Below are 22530 nucleotides of genomic sequence, written 5' to 3'. Positions count from 1 at the left end.
GAGAACAAAAATAAATCAGATCCCTGCAGAGCTACGAGAAGTAACTAATAAAGGAATAATAAAGCCATGGAAAGAAAAGAGAGGGGTGAAAGATAAAGGGCGGTGATTTTTTTTTTTTTCCTAATCCCAGATTAGGAAAAATTAGCCCTCAGATTTGTGTGCATGCAACTCATAGAGAACTACACAGGAAAGACTTCGTCAAATTAACATGTGCTCTGCATCCTGCAAAGTAAAAGCAAGCAGAAACAAGGGAGAAATCATGAAGCATCCCACAACAGCATGATGGGTGGAGTGTCTAACCCCACCGGCCATCCTGCAGCAGTTGGTGCCTGATCTGGAGCAACACAGGAACTCACAGGAGAACAGAAAGTTAACTTTAATAGAGGGAGGAAAAGGGCTAGGTCATCGTGTGGTGGGGATCAGAGTTCAGTTAAAACAAGTTACACAGAGGAGGTTCAAAGTAATTCCTTTGTGCTTCACAGCCACACCAAAGCAGAAGTGAAAATTAGATACCGTTCTTTAGGTGGGTGGCAATAGATGGACTGAAAAGCAAATCTGCATCTTCTGGGGAAGAGCCCTGCTCAGAATAAACACAGGAGAATGGAGCTACTCTGTTTGTGGGAGCTCAGGGGACAGAACCCATCTCCGAACCCCCAGTTTTGTTCCCATCACATGCCAACCTCACAACAAGGTCTGGCCCTCAACCGAGGCAGACGCTCACCTTCCTCTTTGCTGTTGGTGATATCTTTCAGCAGCTCAGTCTTCATGCAGGCGTCTTTCCTTGTCTCTCCCTTACTCAGCACTGTTCGCTAGGGGTGGGGAGAGAAGGGACAGGGGGTGGGAAAAAAGAAAACAGCACGGTTTAGCTCAACGATCATACACACGTTGCGTTTAAAAGAAGAGACAATCATGGACACATCCTGTTTACATCACCAGCAAACCTCATTCTGCAAAATAACGCTGCCAGGAAACTGCCACCAAGGCACAGGTCAAAGATAAAGAACGACAAGGCTCGCCCCAGCTGACAGCCCGTCTCGCCCAAGAAGCAGAGGGACTTCGAGCTGTGCCCAGGGCCGAGACCTCACGACTCTTTGGTCAAGATGCAGCCAGGCAGATCTTCCCAGCGTAACGTGCTTGGGAATCCAGCTGAACGTGTCTGTAGAGGTGCGGATTAAAACAGTCACGAAAGGCATCTCGAGGAGGTGACCCCTTATTCCCCCCAAACTTTTTAGATTTTGGGTAGGGGAAGGCAGATCTATCAGACACATCATCTATCAACATTTACAGCCCGAGTATGCTTTTGGTAGTTTGTCTGGAGTTTTTTTGTAGTTCATTCAAATGTAACATACAAACTGCAAACCATCAGTGAGCTAACTCATCACTCCTAACATCCATGTTTATTATAGTTAGCGAGCTCTATTTTTAATTTTATAGAAAGTAATTGTTCTTTTTTCTCCTCTTTGTAAAAAAGGAACACCTGCTCGTCTCCTCAGCCTTTCACACACCTGCAGTCACATTGCCAGATCAGGTTTGCAGCCTTAATACCTTCCCTTTGCCTTTTGAGGTGGGAAGACAAAAAAAAGAAGCTACCAGAACAAAACAAAAGGAGAAAGGTATTTAAAAAAACCCCAAACGCACAAAAGAAGGGTTTATTTGACACAGTTTAAGGAGACAAGCTGTTCTGAAAGGTAAAGAAGGCAACTGCCTTGCAGAGCTGCCCACTGCCGGGGCCGGGGCCAGGCTGGGTGAAGGGTTCACCGCACACTGCCGGCCTCGCAGGAGAAGAATAAGCCCAGGTCAAGCCAACTGTTGTAGGCCACCACAGAGAGCAGATGGTGCCTGCAGCCATGCAAATCACAAGATTTAAAGCACACTGAGTGATAAAGGAAAAAAATAATAAAAAAAGCAACCTGCCCATCTCCCGTAAAACAAGCAAAAGAGATGGGATGCACACAGGCGGGTACCAGCTCCAAAACCATCCCCAGCAGTGGCTCGCCCTTCCCCACACAACTTTCTGTCCAAAGCTAGCAGGGGACATGAGCTCTGGTGTTGCGATTGATCGCTATTACCAGCCACCTTTGTCATTTTCGTTTCCACATGAACTCAGCTGCAATGCCACGTCCTGCAGCGGGGTCTGCTCCCCCTGATTTCAGCAGCCCTCCCACCCCGTGAAGCCAGCCAGGGCTCATCCAGCACCAGGTCCCTGGCCCCTGGGTGCCTGCACGACCACCCTGCCCTGCACCTGAACAACACTACATGCAAGGCAACACACAGCTGGTGGGAAGGCGAAGACTCAGGGACACCAGCTGGGTGCAGGTTGGTTGGGAAAGCCTGCACCGCCTGCCGAGCCCACCCGTGTGGAGCCAAGGGCACCTTCAAGGATCGCTCCTCCAGTGAGAAGGAAGGTGGTTGTGGGTGGCTGCCTGCCCCCCAGCGCAAGCAAACAGCAAACACGGCCACGTCTAGATGCTCTCAGCAAGAAGGAACTTGTGCCCCAAGCACACCACCTTCAGATTTTCAGGCACAGACCAAAAATGCAAGCTGTAAGCATCTGAAACCTCTGCTCTGCCAACTGATCAGATAGCCTGGAACAGAACATACCTCCACCAGACACTGGCCCACAGCTTCCACTGAGGAACAACCATAACAACACAGCCCACAGTTTAAACATAGACCAGCTTTTTTTATATATATATATATATATATATATTTGCTAATCCAATACTACATAACCTTGCTGCAAGCATTTGCTTGTAAACCCTACCTCTCCTCTAGCCGGACTTCTTGTAAACTGGGAATAACTTCATTTTTCTCATGGACTTACCCTGCTGCAAGACTAAGGCAATGAGAGCTGCAGAGAGCCGGGGTTCAAGCACAGCCCCACGGCTCCCACCCACGGGAAGGGGCACCCAGGTCCTCGCCACAGACACCGGCAGCACATAAAGAGCCTCAGTCTAAGAGGGACCAGCCTGTTTTCCCAACCTTTGCTGCAACAAGGAAAGGTCTTGATATTCCTGCTATGAAGCTGACTGCTGCTAGAAGCCCCAGGATTTCCAGCAGGTCATTCTTAGCCATTCCATTCTAAGTTTTTCTTTATTTTACAAGCAGTACCCCCAACTCCACAAAGCATCCATGCTCTCCCTTCCACAGAGGCACTGCTGCTTGCTCAGCCCATGATGCCTGAAGAAAAGCCACTGCAGGGACCCTGGAGTCAATTAGACCTTGGCAGCTAATGAGCACCCTCCCTCCTCGCTGCAATTACCAGGAGCTTGGGGCTGCCCTGGCTCTTGCCCAGCAGTGATAGCTCTCAAAGCAGAAATTCCAACACCAAGAGAGAAACCATGGTGTTTTTCCTGTGGGAGTTAAAAAGCTGTGTGCCAGGGCAAGGCTGAGTGAGGTGGCACCTGACGGGGTCTCCCAGTTCCTATCTCAGACACACATCCCTGGCTAGCAGCAGCAGCGGCTTTGCAACTTCCATGCCTTGCTCTGAAACAAACAAAAACTCTGCATCAAGGTAGAAAATAAAATAATAATTAAAAAAAAAAGAAGCCAACTGTGAATTTGGAAGCATTTTGATGAAAAGGAAGCTACAGGAAACCTCTGCAAAGCACTCGAAGCCTCTCACCCCCAGGCCAGCACTCTCCCCTCCTTGCTCCATCACCAGCCGGCAGATGCAGCACCCAGCACCGGGGGCACCCAGCACCGGGGGCACCCAGCACCAGCCAAGCAACGCTGCCCGTTCATTCCCACCAGTCCACGGCTCCACCCAGCCAACTTAGAGCAACTTCACCGCAAGTGTCAATACCTCCATTTTTTGTGTGTGTGTTGGTTGGGGTTTTTTTCCCCTCCCCTCCCTCACATTCAAAGCAAACTTCCCTACTGCTCACACTCCCCATGCCCCAATCCGTCGGCTCCCGATTGGCAGGGAAACCCTATACCCACCCTCCCCGCCGAGAAATGCCTGCTCTTGCAGCAGTCCCAACAAAAGCCAACTGCCAAGCACAAGCTGCTTCACAATAAAAGTCTCACTCTCTCCATTATTTTTTTTCCCCTCCTTCCCCCCTTTCCCGCAGCCGTCCGCCTCCATTCCCTCGCCGACCCCAGCCTGATTATTCACCCTCCGTGCTGGGGAGCCTCCATAAAGCGCACCCAGCACCAACGAAGCATCCCCCCCGCCCCAACACTTTTATTTTTAGCTTTCAAGGGGAAGAAAAAAAATTATTCCATCTTAAGAAAGACTGAGCAGGTCTTTGAGAGGGCTTTAAAAGCCATGAGGATCCAAGCAGAGGAGCGAGTGCTGGTTTAGTTTTTCCTCTCCAACCTCTGTTTACATGAAAACAGGCTTCCTCTCCTCCAAGAGGTCTTTGGAGGGGATGGAGGACAGGTCAGACCAGCCAAGGAAAGCTCTGCAGCATTTCCAGACAACGACTAGAAACTACAGTGGTGCCTTTAAAACAAACAAAAAAAAAAACCACAAAACCCCCCAAACAAACAAACAAAAAAAAGCCCACCAAAAAAAAAAAAAAAAAAAAAGAAGAAGAAGAGAAAAAGAACAAAGCTGGGAAACACAGAAAGAGCTTTCTCAGCCTCCTCCTTGGCATTTTCATCAGCCATCCGGGTGCCCTTCGCAAAGGTCCAAACAGGTTTTATAGTCAAAGACAATACATGCACAGCAGAACTCCAACGTATTGCAGCTTACCAAGCCCAAGAGACCAGTGAGTTACATCATGAACCAGAGCTCTCTCCAGGCAGACCAGGAAGGAGCGGAGGTTGATGTGCTAAGATGTCTACCTTCACCAGGGTCTTTTTTTTTTTTTTTTTCTTTTTTGTCTTAAAAATCAACCGTCTAGGAACCTGAGGCTTTGCAGCAGCGTTGTTCTGACTGGAGCCATGCAGCTAAGCTAAAGCCCGTCGATCTGAAAGAGGGCTGGGCGCAGGAGGACCCCTCTGAAACTGCTCGCTCCCATTCGGGGCAGCAGCTGCACCAACACATCTGCCTGCAGAGCTGGCGGGACGGACAGGACTGATCCTGCCCGGCCTGCGAAGCCTCCAGCCCAGAGGTGGACACCAACCCCTCGGAGGTGACACCACCGGACATCGCTCCCCACGAGCAGCTGGGGCATGTACCCCAGTGCAGGTGCCCAGTGGGGCCGGGGCACAGGCAGAGCCCCCGCCAGCCCTTCCGCAGGGCAGGATTCCACCTCCCGTGCAAGGCAGCGGCCAGGTTTGCAATACACTGCAGCAAGGCAGGGAGGCAAAGCTCTCAATAAATGATGCAACGGCAGCAGCAGCAGCTTCTCATTCACTCTTTTTTCCCTCCCTTCTTCTGCTAAAGAAAAAAAACACAACCAAAACCAGAAACACAACCCAAACCAACTTGCTCATAATAACCTTTGCCTTAAAAAGAAGACAAACATTTTGCAGTTAACTATGCTGAAAGTAATGATTAAGAAAACACTTGTAGAAAGAGAGTGTTTCTTTTGTAGGCGTGCGAAGGCTGCTCATTTCAGATCTCGGCGCTGCTCAAGTCCTGCTGCACACGGGCAAGGTCTGGGATCACTGCTCATGGGGACGCTGACCACGGGCCTGTCATTAGAAGCAGTAGAAGCATTTGATCTGGAGAAGGAAGGAAACGTAACCAGCAGCATACCTGGCCTACAAAGCAGTCACCAGTCTCAAAGCTCCTTTTTGGTTTGGTGGTGGGTTTTTTTGTTTTTTTTTTAGGCTAAGGCCACTTCCTTGTAAGCCTCGTGCAATCATGTGAACATGGAATTTTATCTGCAGCTCACAACAAGCACTGCCCTCAGCTTGAAGTTTGTCCCCAAATCAAACTCTGCAATTCTTTTGTCTCCCGAATTCCTTTCATCCAGGCTCTCCCTAAAAGAAAAGAAACATTTCCTCCTCGACCCCCATGTCCTTTCTCCTATTCCAGCCGTACAAATCAACTCCCGAAACAGGGGGAAGCATAGAAACGAGGCGCAAGGTCCCTGCATGCAACAGCTGGGGAAAAGGAGACACGTGCATGGAACACAACAGGACTTAAAGTGACTTCTCGGAAGGCAACGCGGTCCACAATGGCGTGCAGGCTTCAGGCAAGGGGGGTTTGCGCAGCCCATGCCCTCCTGGAAAGGGGAGATCCCACTCCCGCTCCCTCACTGCCTCCACACTGGGAAGCCTTGTACCCATCTAGCTGTGTCCCAGTCGAGTTAAAGCCAGTGCAACTGGTACGTGCAGGCAAGTGTAAATCCAGAGCAGACAAAGGCATCTCCTCCTTCCACAGCCTGAGGTTAGCAAGGAGTACAGCTGCTGCCTGCCTTCTCCTAGCACCCGTGAGGGGAAGGGGGACGGGGAAGAAAACCCTAAAATGGAGACCAAGATCCATCACTATCTCTAGCAAAAGCACACCAGCCATTTCAGAAACACCCGGTCCCCAGGAAGGCTCAGCCAGGATAAAACCATAGCACCAAGAGGAGCCTGGAGCCAGCAGGTTGCAGCAGCCCGGGGCGGAGGAGCTGGAAGACAGCTTGCCCCCATCGACGGGGCTCAGGCACCTCTTCAGCCTCCGTGCTCCTCTTCCTCCCGCCCCCAAACGACGGCAGCCAGCGGAGCAGCTCCCTCGCCCCCTGCCCGCCCCGGCGGCGCCCGGCGGAGGGGCTCCTTGGGGCGGCAGCGCAGGGAAGGCCCCGCACGGGCTTCCCGGGGGACCTGGAGGACCTCGCTCGGTGCCCACGCCACCTCCACCTGGGCCACCTCCAGCCATCCGGAGGCCACCAGCAAGACAGCGATGCCTGCGAGCCAGAAAAGCGGACGAGGAAAAGGGGGGAGAAAAATAATGATAATAATAAAAAGAAGAAGAATGAAAAAAGACACATAATAAAACTTGCACCCTCGGGCCTGTCCCTCTAATAACTACAGCAAAACCTCACCAAGGCTTTACTCTCCTGGAGGGTGAGAAAGCGACACAGCGCTGCCCAGCACCCGAAGTCCTGGAGGTGGGAGATCCTCACACCCTCTCCTCCATGGCCTACGGGCTTCGTCCCCGGCGTGGGGCCTTTTTTTTCTGCTCTGTCATTAAGAGTGGAGCCTGGTCTTTTCCTTCAATCCCAAGAATTGCACTGAATTAGCTCATCGTTCTGGGCTCACCTCCCCCTGCAGGCTGCTCCCGAGCATGCTCAGCTCGGCCTGGCGCTGCCATTTCATAACGGCATTGTTTACAGACACACACTGACCTGCCATTTTTTGACAGGAGGAGAGGAGCAGGCGTTCGCCTCCCGACCGCTCGCGGCCCCCCAGCCCCTCGCCATAAAAATCCGCTTTGGAGAAGGGAAATTGCAAAAGCAGCAGGCTGTGGGTTTGTGGTGGTGGGTCTGTTGGTTGGTTGTTGGTTTTGTGTTGTTTGGGTTGTTTGTTTTTTTTTGTGTGTGTTCCTTTTCTTTGTTTGTTTGTCTGTCTATTTTTTCCTTTTCCCTCCTTGATTTAGGTCAAAATCCACCTGCTTTTGGGGGGAGAAGTTAAGCTCTTTGGGGGCTGGGGGGGAGCTGGTGGAGGAGAGGTCTCGCAGAGCTCGATGCAAAATGCCAGCCATGATTTTTAGCTTCTTCGAATCACAACCGTGCTTCGATGTCGCCTAAAAATATAATACCCAGCCCAGTCTGCCATCCTCTGTCAAGCCTTCCTCGGTGAGAGAAAGGGTTGGAAATATGGTATTTCCCTTGAATAAACAAGTTGGCTTAGTCCCAGCACATACAGTTTTCTCCTTTAAATGCAAACCAGAGTATTTTTGCAGGCACACAGGAAAATGAGAGGAGGAGGAGGAGGGGAAAAGTTCCTCATTTAACACCAAAAGCTCCATGAAAAGCCTTGCAAGGTTGCTCCCCAGCCCCTCTCCTTTCCAGTCCTCTCCCCATCCAAGCTGATCGTACTTTACAGGTGAAAGCAGCTCTGACTTATGACGGAGAGAAAATGCCGGAAGAGCTGGAAGTTTCCTCACCCTTGGAACAAGGACAAGTTGTGAAAAGCTTCCTTTGCGAGAGGCACTGTGCTGCTCCGACACAGTATGGCTGCGTTGCAGGCAAGACATTTGCACGTCACATCTTCTTAACCCCCACTGCCTCAACCCTTCTCCACCAGGTCCACCAGCCTTCCCCCTCCTGATGGGGACCGAAGGAAAAAAGATAAATAAATTACCTGATTGGGGGAAGCAACCTGCTATGTTGGATCCCAACATATTTTTTGAGAAAGCTTGCTCTACCTTTTTTCCCCCTCTATTTTTTTTAAAGGATGCTTTCCAATTAGCTCATACAGTTTGTGGGCTTCGCTCCTGCTGCTTTCCTGACTACTGTAAATCCTGGCAGGCAGTGCTGCCTGCTGCCCGTCCTCCTCCTCTGCCCCCCTCCAGGACCAGCACCACCATACAGCAAAGCCAGACATTCCCCCTCCACCCAAGAGACCAAGGACCTCACCCTTGGGAGGGACGGATCCCATGGGAACAAGGGAAACACGAGGGGACAGAAGGGTCTCCTCTGCAAGGAGGGTTTGCTATTAAAAGTCGAAATTCACAGGAGTCAAAAAATAACTGGCTGAAAATGGCAGTTAAGGATTATAAATTCAAGGTTCGTTTCCAAATCACTGACATTACATGTCACTGCAGGAACATATGGTCTTCCCAGCCTCACGGGCGGGAAGCACGCACTGTCAGAGCCCCGAGTTACAAAAGTAAGGTAACTCTCCTGCCGCGGTGATTCCTCGACTGCTCTCGGCTCCAGGAGTGGGAAGGGGAGCAGGAAAAACTTCAGGGAAAAGCCACAAAAGGACAACGAAGAGGAGCAGCAGGAATCAAGCCAGCCCTCGCCCAAACCAGCTAGCCAGAAGGGTGAAGCTCCTTAAAACTCCTTGTTTACCGGAATAAAATAGCTCCCTGCCACTGCAAAGAGGCATGTGGTCCTCTTCCCTTAGGAGGCTCCAGCGGCCCCAGGACAACACCTGCTGCCCGAACCCCAGTCCTGGGCCTGATCCTGCCCCCAGGCCCAGGGTTCATCTAACAGGAGCTGATCAGCAGAAAATATGCCCCATGTGTGCTCTGTCCAAACATGTTCTTGGGAAGAGGGGAAGAGCTCGTGCTGGCACTTAAAAAGTCAGTTAAATATGTGAGGGGGAAGAAACCCAAGGCCCCACTTTGGGGCTCTTAACCCTTGCTCAGCAGCAGCGTGAAGTCCAGTCCAGACCTCGGGCTTCTCTCTTCCCTCCAAAGTAGGTCAGGCTTTTCAGCGTCTCTCCACAGATGCTTTTCAAAGGGCATCAGCCGGCAAGGGATGGAGCATTAGCTGTTTTCGGCCGGCTGTCACACCAGTGTCACTGTGGTCACCACCACACCAGAGCGCACGTTGCACACCTCAGTGTGGTTTTGGTTGCTTGTCTCCTTCACCAAACCCAAAGCACATTTTTTTGCCTTGGATGGGAGCTGATCAGGCAGCACATCAAGGCCTCTTCGCTGTTAAAATGAAATCTTGTTTCTCTCCTGGCTTCTTCTGATGCCTTTTCCTTCAGCAGACATCCTCTAGATGACGAGCAGTGAGCGTACTTATAGTCCAGTGGAGACACGGTAGATATTTAGATTAGGTACCACAGATCATCCTGTAAGCTCCCTAATCTTTTAAATGCCATCTTCACATCTCGCTCCTGGATTGAAAATTCTGTATCATGTCTGCATGGCAGCTTCAGGGGTCTCTCTAGAACACAGCAAGCTCAGGGCAGCGCTTTGCCCGCTGCCAGGGCTGCCTGGACCCCCCATGGCTCTGGGACCTTCGGTGTCCACCCCAAGTCCCACCGAGGTCCATGGCAGCCAACAGAGCTGTCTGCGCACAACACAAATGACAGCAAAAAATACCCCAACAACCAACACCAAAACCCAAGAGCATGGCAGGACCAGTGATCTGAATTTCAGGCAACCTTTAAAATAAACTGCAGACATGGGCCTCCTGCCATGAAATCAACCACGGATGTTTCATTTTAATCAGCTGTTCCCTTGGATTGCAAGCTACTATATATAAAAAAAAAAGAGAGAGAGAGAGAGGGGCGGGGGGAGGAAGCCACCCCAAAATAAAAAGGATTATTTCTTCTTCCTGGCAAAATAATGTTCGCTTTTGCCTCCACCCGCAGACATGAGCTGCCGGCTCGCCTGCTGCAAGCAGAAGCTCTCAAAGGAGCTGAGCAAGGAGGTGCCATGTGGCCTCAGGCCCTCTCCTCCCCTTTGGAAGTTCAGCCTTCAAGCAGCTCGGACACCCCAAGGTTTGCGCTTCTTGCTTACAAGAGCTGCAAGCTGGGAGAATTTTCCAGAAACTTCACACTTTAAAAAATATTTTTTTTAAAAAGCACCAAAAATCGAAACAAAACAAACAAACCAAAAAAACCCAGCCCCAAACAAGCCTCCCCACCTCAGAAGAGAAATAAAAGCCCACCCAGACGTGAGGAAACAAAGGCCGAGCTTTCCCGGAGCCAGGCGCCGTGGGATGCCAAGGAACCTGCAAGCCCATGGCCCAGCACCCGGCAGCGAGCCGCACAGCACCGCTGGGGCCAGGCCAGCCGCCGCAGCCCGCTCCCCCGCATGCACGCCCGCCCGCGCAGCGGGCAGCAGAACTCATTCCTCCAGAAGCACATAACTAAATAACCCCCAGCCATGATTCCCCAAACTGTCTTCCTCCTCTCCAAGGCTTCTCCTTCCCCAGCCTGCCTGCGGCCAGGGCCGGCGGGGAGCCGCTCTGTGCGAGGCACGGGAGGTGGACCCTGCGGTACCTGCGGACATCTGTTGTCTTCTTCTGGTGAAGACTCAAAGAGTTGCATATTCCAGATCCTCATGAGCCGTGATTCAGTTTCTGCTCATGTGATAAAAGCTCCCTCTACAGAGTGAGCATGCCCAGAGGAGACCATTTCACTGCTCCCTCCAAGCTGCAGCCATTTCACAGAGAACCTGCCGGCTCCAGGGCGTCCATTGGAGCGCGATTATCCCGGGCATCCCGGGGACGCACCGGTAATGCAGATCATCTGTCAACTTTCTGACAGGGTGCCAGGCCTCAAAACTGATCGCTCGCCTGAAAAAAATAAAAAGCCTTTTAAACCATAGAGCGAGGTGTTCTCTCTCGGTGGCCTTCAAGAGTAGCCCTTGCCCGCAGGAAAAGGAGAGGCGGGAGGGACAGGCAGGGATGCTGCGCGGCCGGGGGATGCTCCCGTGACAATTTGGTTCTGCTTAATAAAGCGCCCGACCCCTGAGCGCGGGGATGAAGGCACACGGGTTAAACTGATGCAGCGTGCAGTGTCCAACTGCAAATGCATTCGAGATCCGATCTGCTGAGCTGAAGGAGAGCTGTTTTTCACTTTGGGGATTAATAAGACAACCTGACCTGGTACAACCAACCTTAAAAGGGTATCACGAACGCAGTCGTTAAAAAGAGGGGGGTGGGGGGGTGGGATGAGGGGGGAAAACCCTAGTGAAGTGGTAGTGCACTAGTGGGTGCAGGAGCTCTGAGCTCAGCCCATGTCAAACCATATGATACAGCTTGGCCCAGCCAGCAAGATAAAAGATGAAATTTTAGCTTCAAAATAAAAGTAGTTTGCCTCTGTTCCACTTAACAATTAAGTATAAACTCTTGGCAACCTCCGCATCTGCTCAAGCTCCCAGTAAAACTGCCAGAGCAAGTCACAGGAACATCTGTAAGCAGAGATGGGCTGGAAGGGGTTCAAGCGCAAGGCTGGCATTTATGGGAGGCAGGAGCAGGAGGCTGCTGGAGCCCGTATGGAGCTGGAGAACCTCCCACCGCGCAGGGGGAGGGCGGCCAGCAACCCCGGAGAGGAGGCCAGGAGGAAGAGGAAACAGCGCTGGACTGTGGCACCACCCGCTTGCTCCTGGCCAAAGGAAAAACACTTTCAAAAATAATAATAATAAAAAAATAATGCAAGAGAAGAGAAGATGGTTCTCTTTAGGAGCAGACATTAAAATGAAGATGAGCTGAGTGCAATGTGTTACTGTGGGCTGGGGGGGCAGGGAGCAGCCGGCACTGTAGGGAGATAAAAAAGCCGTTGCAATCCATAGTGAGGTTTTGAGGAGCCCAAGGCTTCAGTTTGCCGTACACTTTGCACCAGAAGCAGGCAAGCAGTCAGGCCTTCAGCTCGAGCACGAAGCCGTCGCCTGCTCTGCTCTGCCCATCCCCTCCTCTGTATCCAGCATCGCAGGAGCGTGTCCTGCCACTGCAGCACTGCAGGCTGGAAACACCAACCAGCCACATTTTCTCCAGCCCAAGCACCTAACTCACCACCATGTCCAGGGCACATCTGTAAAACAGCAATAGTTAAAGAAGCAGAAGAGCCTGCTACAGATCTGCCTCGGCTACGAGGACGTTGTTTTCCTCTCCACACTCTGCAGAAGTTTCGCTGCTCAACAGTTAACACGCACAAGGCTAAACTGAGATGACTGAAATTCGTAGGGAAGAAATATTTGAGGTGACAGTATAAAGGGAGGCTCGCTCTTTCACCCACTGGGTTTTTGTTTGATGTAAATCTTAAGTTTTAATACACACAAAATGAGATTGTCCTGGCCTTTCTATCAGTCACTGAGAGGTGTAGAGGTAACCCATTTAAGACAAACTCAAAAATCCCCAAACAAAAGCAACAAAAACTGACTACACAGGCAGAAGTTGTATTATCCACTGCATCAAAAGAGTACTGTAGTTCAAACCAAAGATGGCTTTAAAACAGTTGACACGTTGCCCTTCCTTGCAGCATGAAATTACCAAGCTTTCATTAAATATCCAGAAATAGAAACAAAGTTATTAACAAAGGCAGTATCAATGAACTACCACAGTCAACATCCCCTTTCACAGATAAAATAGCGATGGAGCACCACGCTTCAGCCTTCCTGTGCATGCAGAAGGGCAGCACTCCCCGCTCCATCTCAACACTAGACATGTTTTTACTGCCAAGGTTAAATATATACAGAGAGCAGAAGCTACCAGAGATGCTTTTCCCATCTCACAGCCATCCCTGAAAGCACTAAACACTGTTTAAAAGAAAGAAAAAGCAAAGCTGATCGGGGTATCACAGGTGCTTCAACAACCAACTTGAGCAAAGCGATCGATCGCCATCATACCAGCAGCACTCCACAGACCCGCGTTTATGGGGGTTGCTTGTGCACTGATAAATAAGACTTCAAATGTATGCCACCCGAAAGGAGAAAGAAGCTTCCCCTGTGCCTGAGCAGGGGCTGTCAGAGCAGCATCTCCTGCCCCAGCACCCCCAGGACCCCCATCTCCCCCATTCTGTAGAGGTCAGGTGCCGCAGTAGGCTCTTTCCTAACCAGCTGGTTAGAGATCCAGTCCCAGGCTGGCCAAAGAAGCAGGTTTTCTAATGGTGTAGGACAAGAACAAGCCTGTGCCCCGTGAGACTCTCTCCTTTATTTAACCCGAGTACGCACCAGCAGTTTCCCCCCCAAGCCAGCACGAGACAGCACAGCACCCCCCTTTCAAAGCACCTTTGATCAGGGCCCATAGAACCGCAAGGTGTTTTTCCTCCTGCACTCTGTGGCCTCCATTCTCTGATTCAAGGCTAGAATATCCCTTTCAGAAGTCTCACATTTTCAGGAGGAAGGCAGCAGCACAACAACCTCTCTTCACAAAGGACACCGGGTTCCTCGGGGCTTTTGCTTAATTACACCATTACGTATGGCATTTTCACAGCTCCCTTGCAGAGGAAGCACAAGTGGGAAGCAAGGGGAGATTATTCTTTCCATAGAAAGAACAATATTCAGGTCTGCAAAACACAAGAGGTTCTCCTTATTTCAATCAGGCTCCTCTTCTTCCAGACCCTCCAGCTGCTCAAATCCGAAGCTCCCTTTCAGCCTCCCCGGAAGCAATCCCAAAAGCGCGACAAGCTGAAGGGACTTTCGATATAAGATGAGCATTCCTGCTGGAATCCTGATTTGCTCCTGCACTGCTACGAACCACTCCCCAGCTCTGCAGGAAGCTGTTAAAGTGCCTCCCTTCCCTCCTCAGCCATTACATGTGACACTTCTTAACCAGAACGTCCCAGGACACACTGAGTGTCCTCAGCATCCTCCAGGGGAGCGCGGATGTCTGGCTCCAGGCTCAGGTAACCACCTCCAAGGAGCAAGCAGTCATTCATGCACGCTTCTGGAATCGCAGCTTTCTCCACCTTTCAAAACTTGCTTTTTTCCCCCCTCAAAGCTTCCAAGCCATCTCCCTTCCTCCCCCTCTTTCCCCAGCAAAGTTGAAAACTGCTTTTACTTAATAGGAAACATGAAATGTTCCCGGAGACACGACATTGAGTACATCACACACGTCAAGAAGAAGAATAAAAATGAAAAAGAGAAAGAAAAAAAAAGAGTCTGCTGCGACAGATGTTGAGACGTAAGCTCTCAGGGAGATGTTGCTATGTTTTGATAAGAATATGCGTTGAGTATTTCATTTACAGGGCAATCCTAGAACTTTATTTAGAAGCATATTGGCCAGACAGCTGTAATTTAGAACATACTGTATTCCTAACAGTTCCCAATTATAAACTCCTTCAGCTTTAACTTATAGTAACCACAGCTCTATTTTGGAAATCTAAAAACACCATTTCTCCCCTTCATTCAGCTATCGCATATCAAGAGTTCCTACCATACAAACACAGCCTTGCTCGAGAAGGATCCTAAATACAGCAATCCTGTCTCAGCAACAGCGAGCAAGCTCATCCCTTTAACCGCACTCACCGTTCGCTCCACAGGCAAATGTTTTGTTGGTTTATTTGGGGGACAGTAGATGGGGTGGGAATCAGACCCATGTCCGTGCAAAGCCATCCGGCTCATTAGCAGTCTTGTGCCAGCAGAGGCGGCTGTAAAAATGGCTGCTCACATTCGATCTGGCTTCTGCTGCAACACTTCGCTGAAACAAACGCTGGAGCTCGGGTGTAGATTCTGCCGATGAGCCTCACGTGTTCAACGTGTCCCTGTTCTTTGACCTCACACCTATTTTTTTTAAGGATTAGGGCATTCGCATGAAAATAAGCCAAGTTCTTCGCTGGAGGAGAAGCAGTGCTTCATGATGCTTTTGTGTCTCTCCCCACATCATGAACTCGCCTATGAAATATCGCAGTTGATGGCTCTACAAGCAATTCCGCTGACATTATAAAATTTCTGCAAGGAACAGAAGGAGCAGATGAACTCTTTAAAAACAAAGCTCCTGCCTTCATGCAAATATCACTAGTTAAGAAGAGTGGAGAAATAAAGCAAGCATGATGTGTATACAGAATTGGCTCTAAAGAGGTTGCTTTTCAGCAACTGCCATAAGGTGGCAGTGGGTCTTTAAGGCTACCTTACACCTTTCGCACAAGCACAATAGGAAATTATCACACCAGTGGTTTTCCAGCATCTGAAACTGTTTTAAGTCAAATTTCCTCATCAAGGGAGACAGACCATACATGAAAGCTTGGGGCTGAGATCACCTCATCACCAGAATCGCCCAAGGAGAACAAGCCACCGGGATAAATTCTGAAAAGCTGTGAACGCAGCCCCCACCAGAACCAAAGAAAATCAAAACCTCTTCCTTTCATTATGCAATTACAATGCCATTTATTTTACAGAAATGCTTTTCTCTGTGCACTCATCCAACCGTCAATAACCCAGCATCTGTTAAAGAGTAAGAGAAGTTCTGCATGGCCAGCCAGCAAGCTGGGGCTCCAGCAGGCCTTTTTTCAGGGACCATAAAAGCAACACCAGTAAGCAAACTGGTCACCAGCTTAGTGCAGGGCTGACATTATCAAACTGGTTCAGAAAACGTCAAGGAAGCACTGGGCACACAAGAAATTCAGAAGCAGGCAATGAACAGGCAAGTTACTTTAGGTGATGAAGTGACTCACCATGCAGACTGACCCAACTGGGTGAGACCATCACCTGAGCCACAGCAATAAAATAAAAATTGATGTTTTGCTCCTTGCCGATCACCCCCTGAAAAGCAGCCAGAGTTGCCCTGAAGAAAGAGCTGACCTACCTCACTGCACACACCCGAAAGACAGACCGTGATTGCAGTGATTCCCATTAATAAAACACAATAAACTTGTAATACCAACGTATTCGCAGCGCCCAAAGCAGAGCAAACCTCTTGCCTTACCTTGACTTACAGCCGAGCTGAAACAAGCGCGGGCACCCAATGACACACACCCCATGGGAGACAGGGTCTGTGAGGGCTGAGGCTCCCGGCTGACATCTCACCCCCTGCTCCACATGGTCAGATCTTCCCTACACCTCACCAATACAGACACCGAGGGCCAACGTACATGTTTTATTGGCACCTTACCACGCAGCTTGCTTGTACAACAACTGGAGTCAATCAGCTCACGCAGCACACACCTGCTGGTGCTTACACGCTCCTTGTAAAAAGCTGGCAACTACAGATGAAATCCAAGAGCCCAACCTGGCACAATTCAGAGTCCCCTTCCTTCCCCAAAACTCACTCGTCAACATGTTAAAACCCCTGCAAGGAACATGGAAAATCTCTCAGCCAAAGGAATAAACACATCTATATTCCCTCCTCTCCTTGCCAGTTTGGAGGACCTGATGTGGCAAGGTTTGTTTGTAATTCTTGGAATGCAAAGTAAGTCCAAAAAAGGGAGTTTGAGTTTTACATTCTTTCACCCTCCCACAATCACAGACGGATCTGGATTTAAACTGCAGAGCAGGTCTGCGCCCTGCAAGGCTTCCCATTAATAATAATTAGTGACCGAGACGCGCAGCCCACGACTGAGACGCGATCACATGCCATTCCAATATGAAGGCACAACCCAGCAAGTCCCCACAGCCCTCGCTGCCAGCCCCTGCCTGCTGTCACTTTATGTCACCACCCTAACATGAGACAGGTCCGTTCTTTATATAGGTTCGCCAGTCGGTAAAGGTCAGGGTTTTAAAACCCCTCCCCGCTGATCCGCAGGAAGCGGTTTGAAGCCATCTCGTGTCAGTGGTTAACTATGCTGCTTTTGAATCAATTCCAACAGTTTTTACTTCATCCAGTCTCCCCGCTCCCCCCGGCCCGGGGGCACGGGAAGGAATCGGTGGGATTTGCCCTACCTCCGTCCCGTCTGTGGGAAGCTGCTGGGTCCTTCCAGATCCTGACTCCAGGCCTATCCCTCCTCCAGCCACAAATCCATCTCACTCTATGGGTGCAGCCTCCACCCCGGAGCATGCTCAGTACCGGCTGATCTTCAGCCATTTCAGAGCTTTAATGAAATGTAAGCATAAGGAAGTGTCATTAGGAAGAGGGAAAAAAAAAAAAAGAAAAAAAAAGGTGCAGGATTCATCCCAATCAGGCCAACCTTCCTGTTTCCATCCTCTATCAAGGAGGTGAAGCTCTCGCTGCAGGGATCACAGGCGTTTTTAGGCAGCAAGCGTCTTGTTTTAGAACAAAAGCAAGGAAAATCCTGTCTCAGGCAAGCCTTGTGCAAAAGGGAGCATTTCCTAGTGATGCTCAAACCAGCAGGTTTTTCATTCTGGGCCTTCCACAAATTACAATATTTTCATGAAATGCCATTAATATTATTCCCCCCCTTCCCCCCCCCCAATGGTCTTCAACTGAGTCTCTGAGCTCACAATGCAAATAGTGCTTCCCATCCATCTTAAAGCTAAACCTACTCCAGTCTACCCTCTATCACCTCCAAGGTTATTTTAACTCCATTTGCAAGAAAGTTAAAAAGCAGGATGGGAGGGCGGGGGGGGGGCAGGGAGAGACTACAGTACAACACACCTCATGCTGTGTTTTCCTAACGACCTCAATTTTAAGAGGTTTGTTTTTCCACTAGTCAGCCCCGAAATTACTCCATCGTCACCTTGTCTCCTCAATGCAGCAGGACCATTTCAAAGAATTAATAGAGGATTATTGGGGGGGGGGGAGGGTGTTTACCCTTTCCCGTTTTCCAAACAACAATATATGCAAAGACACACAACGCTGAAGTCCACCAGGTATTTTCAGTGCCGGAGGACGACAGCCCTGCATACTGCAAGCGATCTGCACATGGAACTTGACTGCTCCTTAAAAACTTGTATTTCCCTGTATATCCTTTGCACATCCCCTACAGATCCCTACCAGCTCACAGAGCTGCTCCAGAAAGCAAAGAGAGTTGTTGCAGAAGGAAAGCTTTGCAGGCCAGGGCAAAAAATCAGTTCTTTAATCCCAACAAAGTTTTAATGTATACCCTATTCCTGATGTTGGGCCCAAGCCAAAAACAACTCTGGATGTTCAAATCCGTTAATTGTGTGTGCACTCTGCCAAGCGGTGCTTGTTTCCCATGCATGGATGGCTAATATTTCTGCCATGTATGTACAGTGTCTGCTTCAGTGCTGGAGTTTTCATTCTTCAAAGGAAGACTAAAAAATAATAATAATAATAATAAATCAAAGTGATTTTATCCACACAGCATTTCAGAAAAATAATCAGGGTGACAGATGAATGCCAAACCCCAGCTTTTTCCTGAACCAAACTTCCGAAGTAATCACAAAAACACTAAAAGACTTTCTGTACAATGCAATAACCCAAAAGTTGAGATATTCATCAGCCCGCAGCACGTTCGTGTCAGATACGCTCCGCAAACAACCCCTAATATTGCTCTCCCGTCTCTTCCCCGATAAACTCAGCCCAATCCTCAACATCAGGCAACAGCTTTTTAGCGAATTATTTGGGACAGTATTCGCATTTGACTGCTGCACGCCAGGCAGCCTTTCACGCCAAGTTGCATTTTACTAACATAATTTTAGAGCACAAAAGCTTTGGTAAAGTGACCCAGGATAAATCATCATAATTTGGCACAGAGAGCCCGTGTCAAAGAGTCTGTTTCTGCAGAAGGGTTTCACCGGTGGCCGATGGCCCCCGCCTGCCCCTTCTCCAGGCACATTCATCAGGGACCTCCATGCTCAGCGCAGGACGTGATTCTCTCTACACATCAGGCAACTCTAAGACACCGCACAGTGCTTTCATTAAGCACAGATTGGTAAACCCTGCCGACAAATTCTATTCTCGTCCTCTTCCTTGCCTTTTAAATTGGAGGTAGTTTAAAAATAATATTCAGACCATATAATCCCGAGACATGTCTGCTGAATCTAGCAGTGTTTGCATCTAGCACAGCTCAAGCATGTCAAATTTGTTTCCTTGGAAACAAAGACCAATTTGCAAGCATTGCTTTCTTCCTTTTTTTTTTTTTTATGTAACGAAGACATACATACCTGCAGCTCTTGTTGATACAAAGGAATTAAAGCAGATTCACTTACCAACAAGGTTCATAAGAGAATTATTAATATATTTCACTAATGAACAATTGGCTGGCTGCACTAAGGGAAAACCACAGTTCATCGCTATTTAAAAATCCCTTTTTCCCTCAATAGATACACACTCGAGGCATGGCATTTATATTGTTTCCTTAGGGACAGGTAAGAGGAAAAAAAAAGAAGAAAAAAAAAGCAAAACCAGAGTCATTTTCTTAACCTAGGCTAGCAGCGCTGGTTCCAGTGGAGGAACAACTTAAGAGGGAAACCCTGTATTGCTCCTACCACATCGCTCCAAAAGATACACTAGTACAGCTGAAAACACACCTGCTTTCAACACAGACTGAAGAGTCAACACAAGCTTAATAAAAAAGAAAGCGGTAACATCTTCTAGACATGCTGTGCCAGTTTTAAGCCCAACTTTTTCCCACCGAGGGCATGCATTAGGGCTGAAGTGGGAAGCCAGCCTTTGCACGCAGCTGTAACTCTTCTCCTAGAGCCTGCTCACATCAAAGGTCCTCCCGCTGAAGCCAGTAAATCCTACGGCGACGACACACAACCGCCCTGTGCGGCCAAGAAAGAGGAGGGAGGGCAAAAAGCGTCTGAGTCTCCACAGCCTCATTTGCAAAGGCAGGCAGTTCCTCCAGCCTCCAGAGCCTTTGTCAGGAACTACAGCAGCTCAGCACCTTTCAAAGAATCTGTTCAGATACGGCATAAAATGGACACACAGGAGAACAGCAAATAAAATTATGGTCCCTTAAACATGCCGTGCAGGAGGCTGACTTAGCACAGAGTTCATTTCCCAACATGCCTGGGCCGAGGCTGGGTTGCAATCTCTGCTTGAGGAGATTCCCTTTGTATCCAAGGGAGCAGAGCCTGACACGTCTCTTGTTCCTGTCTGATGTGACCCCTGAATGCTTCACACTTCGGAAAATCAGGCCTTGGACTCCAATGCACCAGCTACTCCAAAGAGGTTCGGAGTCTGCAAATGCCACAACACTGGCAGAGCAGAATTGCTGCCCTCTTGAACATGCTCACGGCGGGACCGCTGCAGTCACCTGGAGGGCAAACTGTAAACAAAGAGCACCAAAACACCCCGAAACTCTGCAGATGTCCAGCAGAACTGCCCAAGGGTCTCACCCTAAGGCTTGAAAAAACAATCTCTCTTCAGCCCACTGACTCTTCCAATGTGGCTGAAGAGCATTCAAGATGACTAACACAGGTTTCCATTCCTGCTGCAATCAAGTAAGGGGTTTTGAAGACTGTTCCAGCCACCATGAATCCTGGGGGAAGAGCAAGGAAAACAATCCAGTTCTTCCTGATCAAAAACCAAAGCATGTACTCAAAACCGCATCTAAACATCACCATGTAAAAAAGAACCCGACAGATACTGATTTGCTTAAATGCATTGCAACAATACTACTACTTTGGACATTTTAGAAGCAATTTATAATAAGAGATGGGAATAGCCGGCAACACTGATGCCTCCATTCTGCAGATGGGACAATCAAGGCTTGGAGAGCTAACTGCCAAAAATTTCTGGAGCGGTCCTTCACAAACATATGGAGCAGAGGAACATGATACAGGAGACCTGGCCATGAAGTCACACTTTACTGCTGATTTACTGAGTCACCTCGGCTGGCCAAGTTGGAGCAGCAAAGAACGTGCTGGGACAGCTCGTCTGGGATGACCTGGCTTTGAATCTCAGTGACATCTGAGCACTTTAAGCTCCCCTGAAAAAAACAATCTTATCCTCCATTACTTAAAAACAACCACAAAATGCAAAACACGTCAATGTACGTAACAGATCAGTATTTTTTCCTCCCTCTCTATAATATTCCCTATAACTAACATGTTTTTGGAGGGGAGGGGAAATATTTACCCAAAACAGTGACCTTGCAATCACTAAGGAGCTTTTTATGCCCATTGCCAGATTTGAAAGCTGGGTGGATCTGTGACACCAGGACACAGCCCAGGCTCACGCAAGAACTCAGTCACATCTGAATCAACCAACAGGAGCAATAAATTCAGATAACTGGGCTGCAGCTCAAAGCCCCTGGGGCAATAAGCCTGGTTACAGTTTTTTAATGCAGATGCATTAAACACCTGGCAAACACTTAGGTGGAAATATTGTATTGAAACAAAAGCAAATGTGGAAATAGAATGAGATTACACCACTTACTAACAAATTTCACTACTGCTTCCCTTCCCTTTCTTTTCCCCCTCCATCCCGGCAGCCCCTTCAGCGTGCTGCTTGCAGGTATCAGAGGAACAAAGAGCCGATGGATGCCGTGAGCCCCATGTACATCTGGTGACTTCTGAACACAGATTAAATTTGGGATGACAGTCATGGGATTTATTTTAATGCCCAAATCATTAAACTATCCTATTTGCTTAGCTTCCCAGAGCTACAATGCTAAAGACTTGCTGTAATACAGAGGACAAGCATGAGGATGGTACCTAAAGCTCAGGTCTGAAGACTGATAAGCTCATTCTCTCATTCTGGTGCTTTCTCACATGAAAGCACTGGGGGGAAAAAAACAAAACACACACACACACAAAAAAAAAAAAAAAAAAAACAAACAACAAAAAACCCAACAAATTACAAATCAAGAGTCACACGCCGATTTTGGGTGGCCAGCTCAGGCAGAGTCTTTGAGACCTGCCGGGACCCTGCATCTCCTAGTGATACAGAGACACTATAGGAAGATCCAAATGGTCAGTACACTTGAAAATTAAGCTCTGGTTTCACATAAAAAATTAAACTAGTATTTCAAAAAATTACTTCCCTTAAATTCTCCCATCTTCCCCCCACCCCACCCCCTCACATTTTAAACGGAAGGACTCAAAACACAGCAAAACACAAGGAGAAAAAAACCCAAAACCAACACAAAATGCTGCAATAATGTAACCAGCTCTCAGAGAGGTGAATTGAGAACAGGGGACGGATGAACGTCTGCGGTTGAGCACAGCAGCCCCTCTCCTCCTTTGCTTGCTCTTGGCCACAGCATCCAAAATCTGTTTTGGAGGCCAAGCAAGGGAAGGCTGGAGTCTACTGAAGAGAAGTTTTGCACACTGAAAAAAAGACTACTTGCACTATTTTTATCACACAAGCAACAGGAAAGGGCTTCACCCTTCTAGTGCTCTGTACAGAGCCCAGACTCTCGTCCCCGTGCTGATCTGAATTCAAGTGTGCTTCAAAAGCATCATGGACCTCTGGAAGTGTCTCTTCCACTCTC

At 49.0% G+C, this 22530-nt stretch overlaps 1 protein-coding gene across 20 annotated transcripts in view; it reads right to left on the bottom strand.

The window, feature by feature from the left end:
• EHMT1 (euchromatic histone lysine methyltransferase 1) overlaps window positions 1–22530 on the bottom strand; it is a 121476-nt gene that overhangs the window by 61330 nt on the left and 37616 nt on the right. For 7 of the 20 annotated variants that reach the window (XM_055719954.1, XM_055719957.1, XM_055719961.1 and 4 more), the window contains one exon: window positions 722–809. In XM_055719954.1, coding sequence (XP_055575929.1) covers window positions 722–809 — 88 coding nt within the window. Of the gene's footprint in view, window positions 1–721; window positions 810–5650; window positions 5674–6926; window positions 7099–10791; window positions 11088–14758; window positions 15117–17107; window positions 17130–22530 lie in introns of those variants that run through there. The other 13 variants (XM_027809441.2, XM_027809445.2, XM_027809451.2 and 10 more) reach the window with 8 other exon arrangements.

Source organism: Falco cherrug, chromosome 9 (assembly GCF_023634085.1).
Source record: "Falco cherrug isolate bFalChe1 chromosome 9, bFalChe1.pri, whole genome shotgun sequence".
Taxonomy (NCBI): domain Eukaryota; kingdom Metazoa; phylum Chordata; class Aves; order Falconiformes; family Falconidae; genus Falco; species Falco cherrug.
This window is presented reverse-complemented; position numbering and strand designations above follow the sequence as displayed.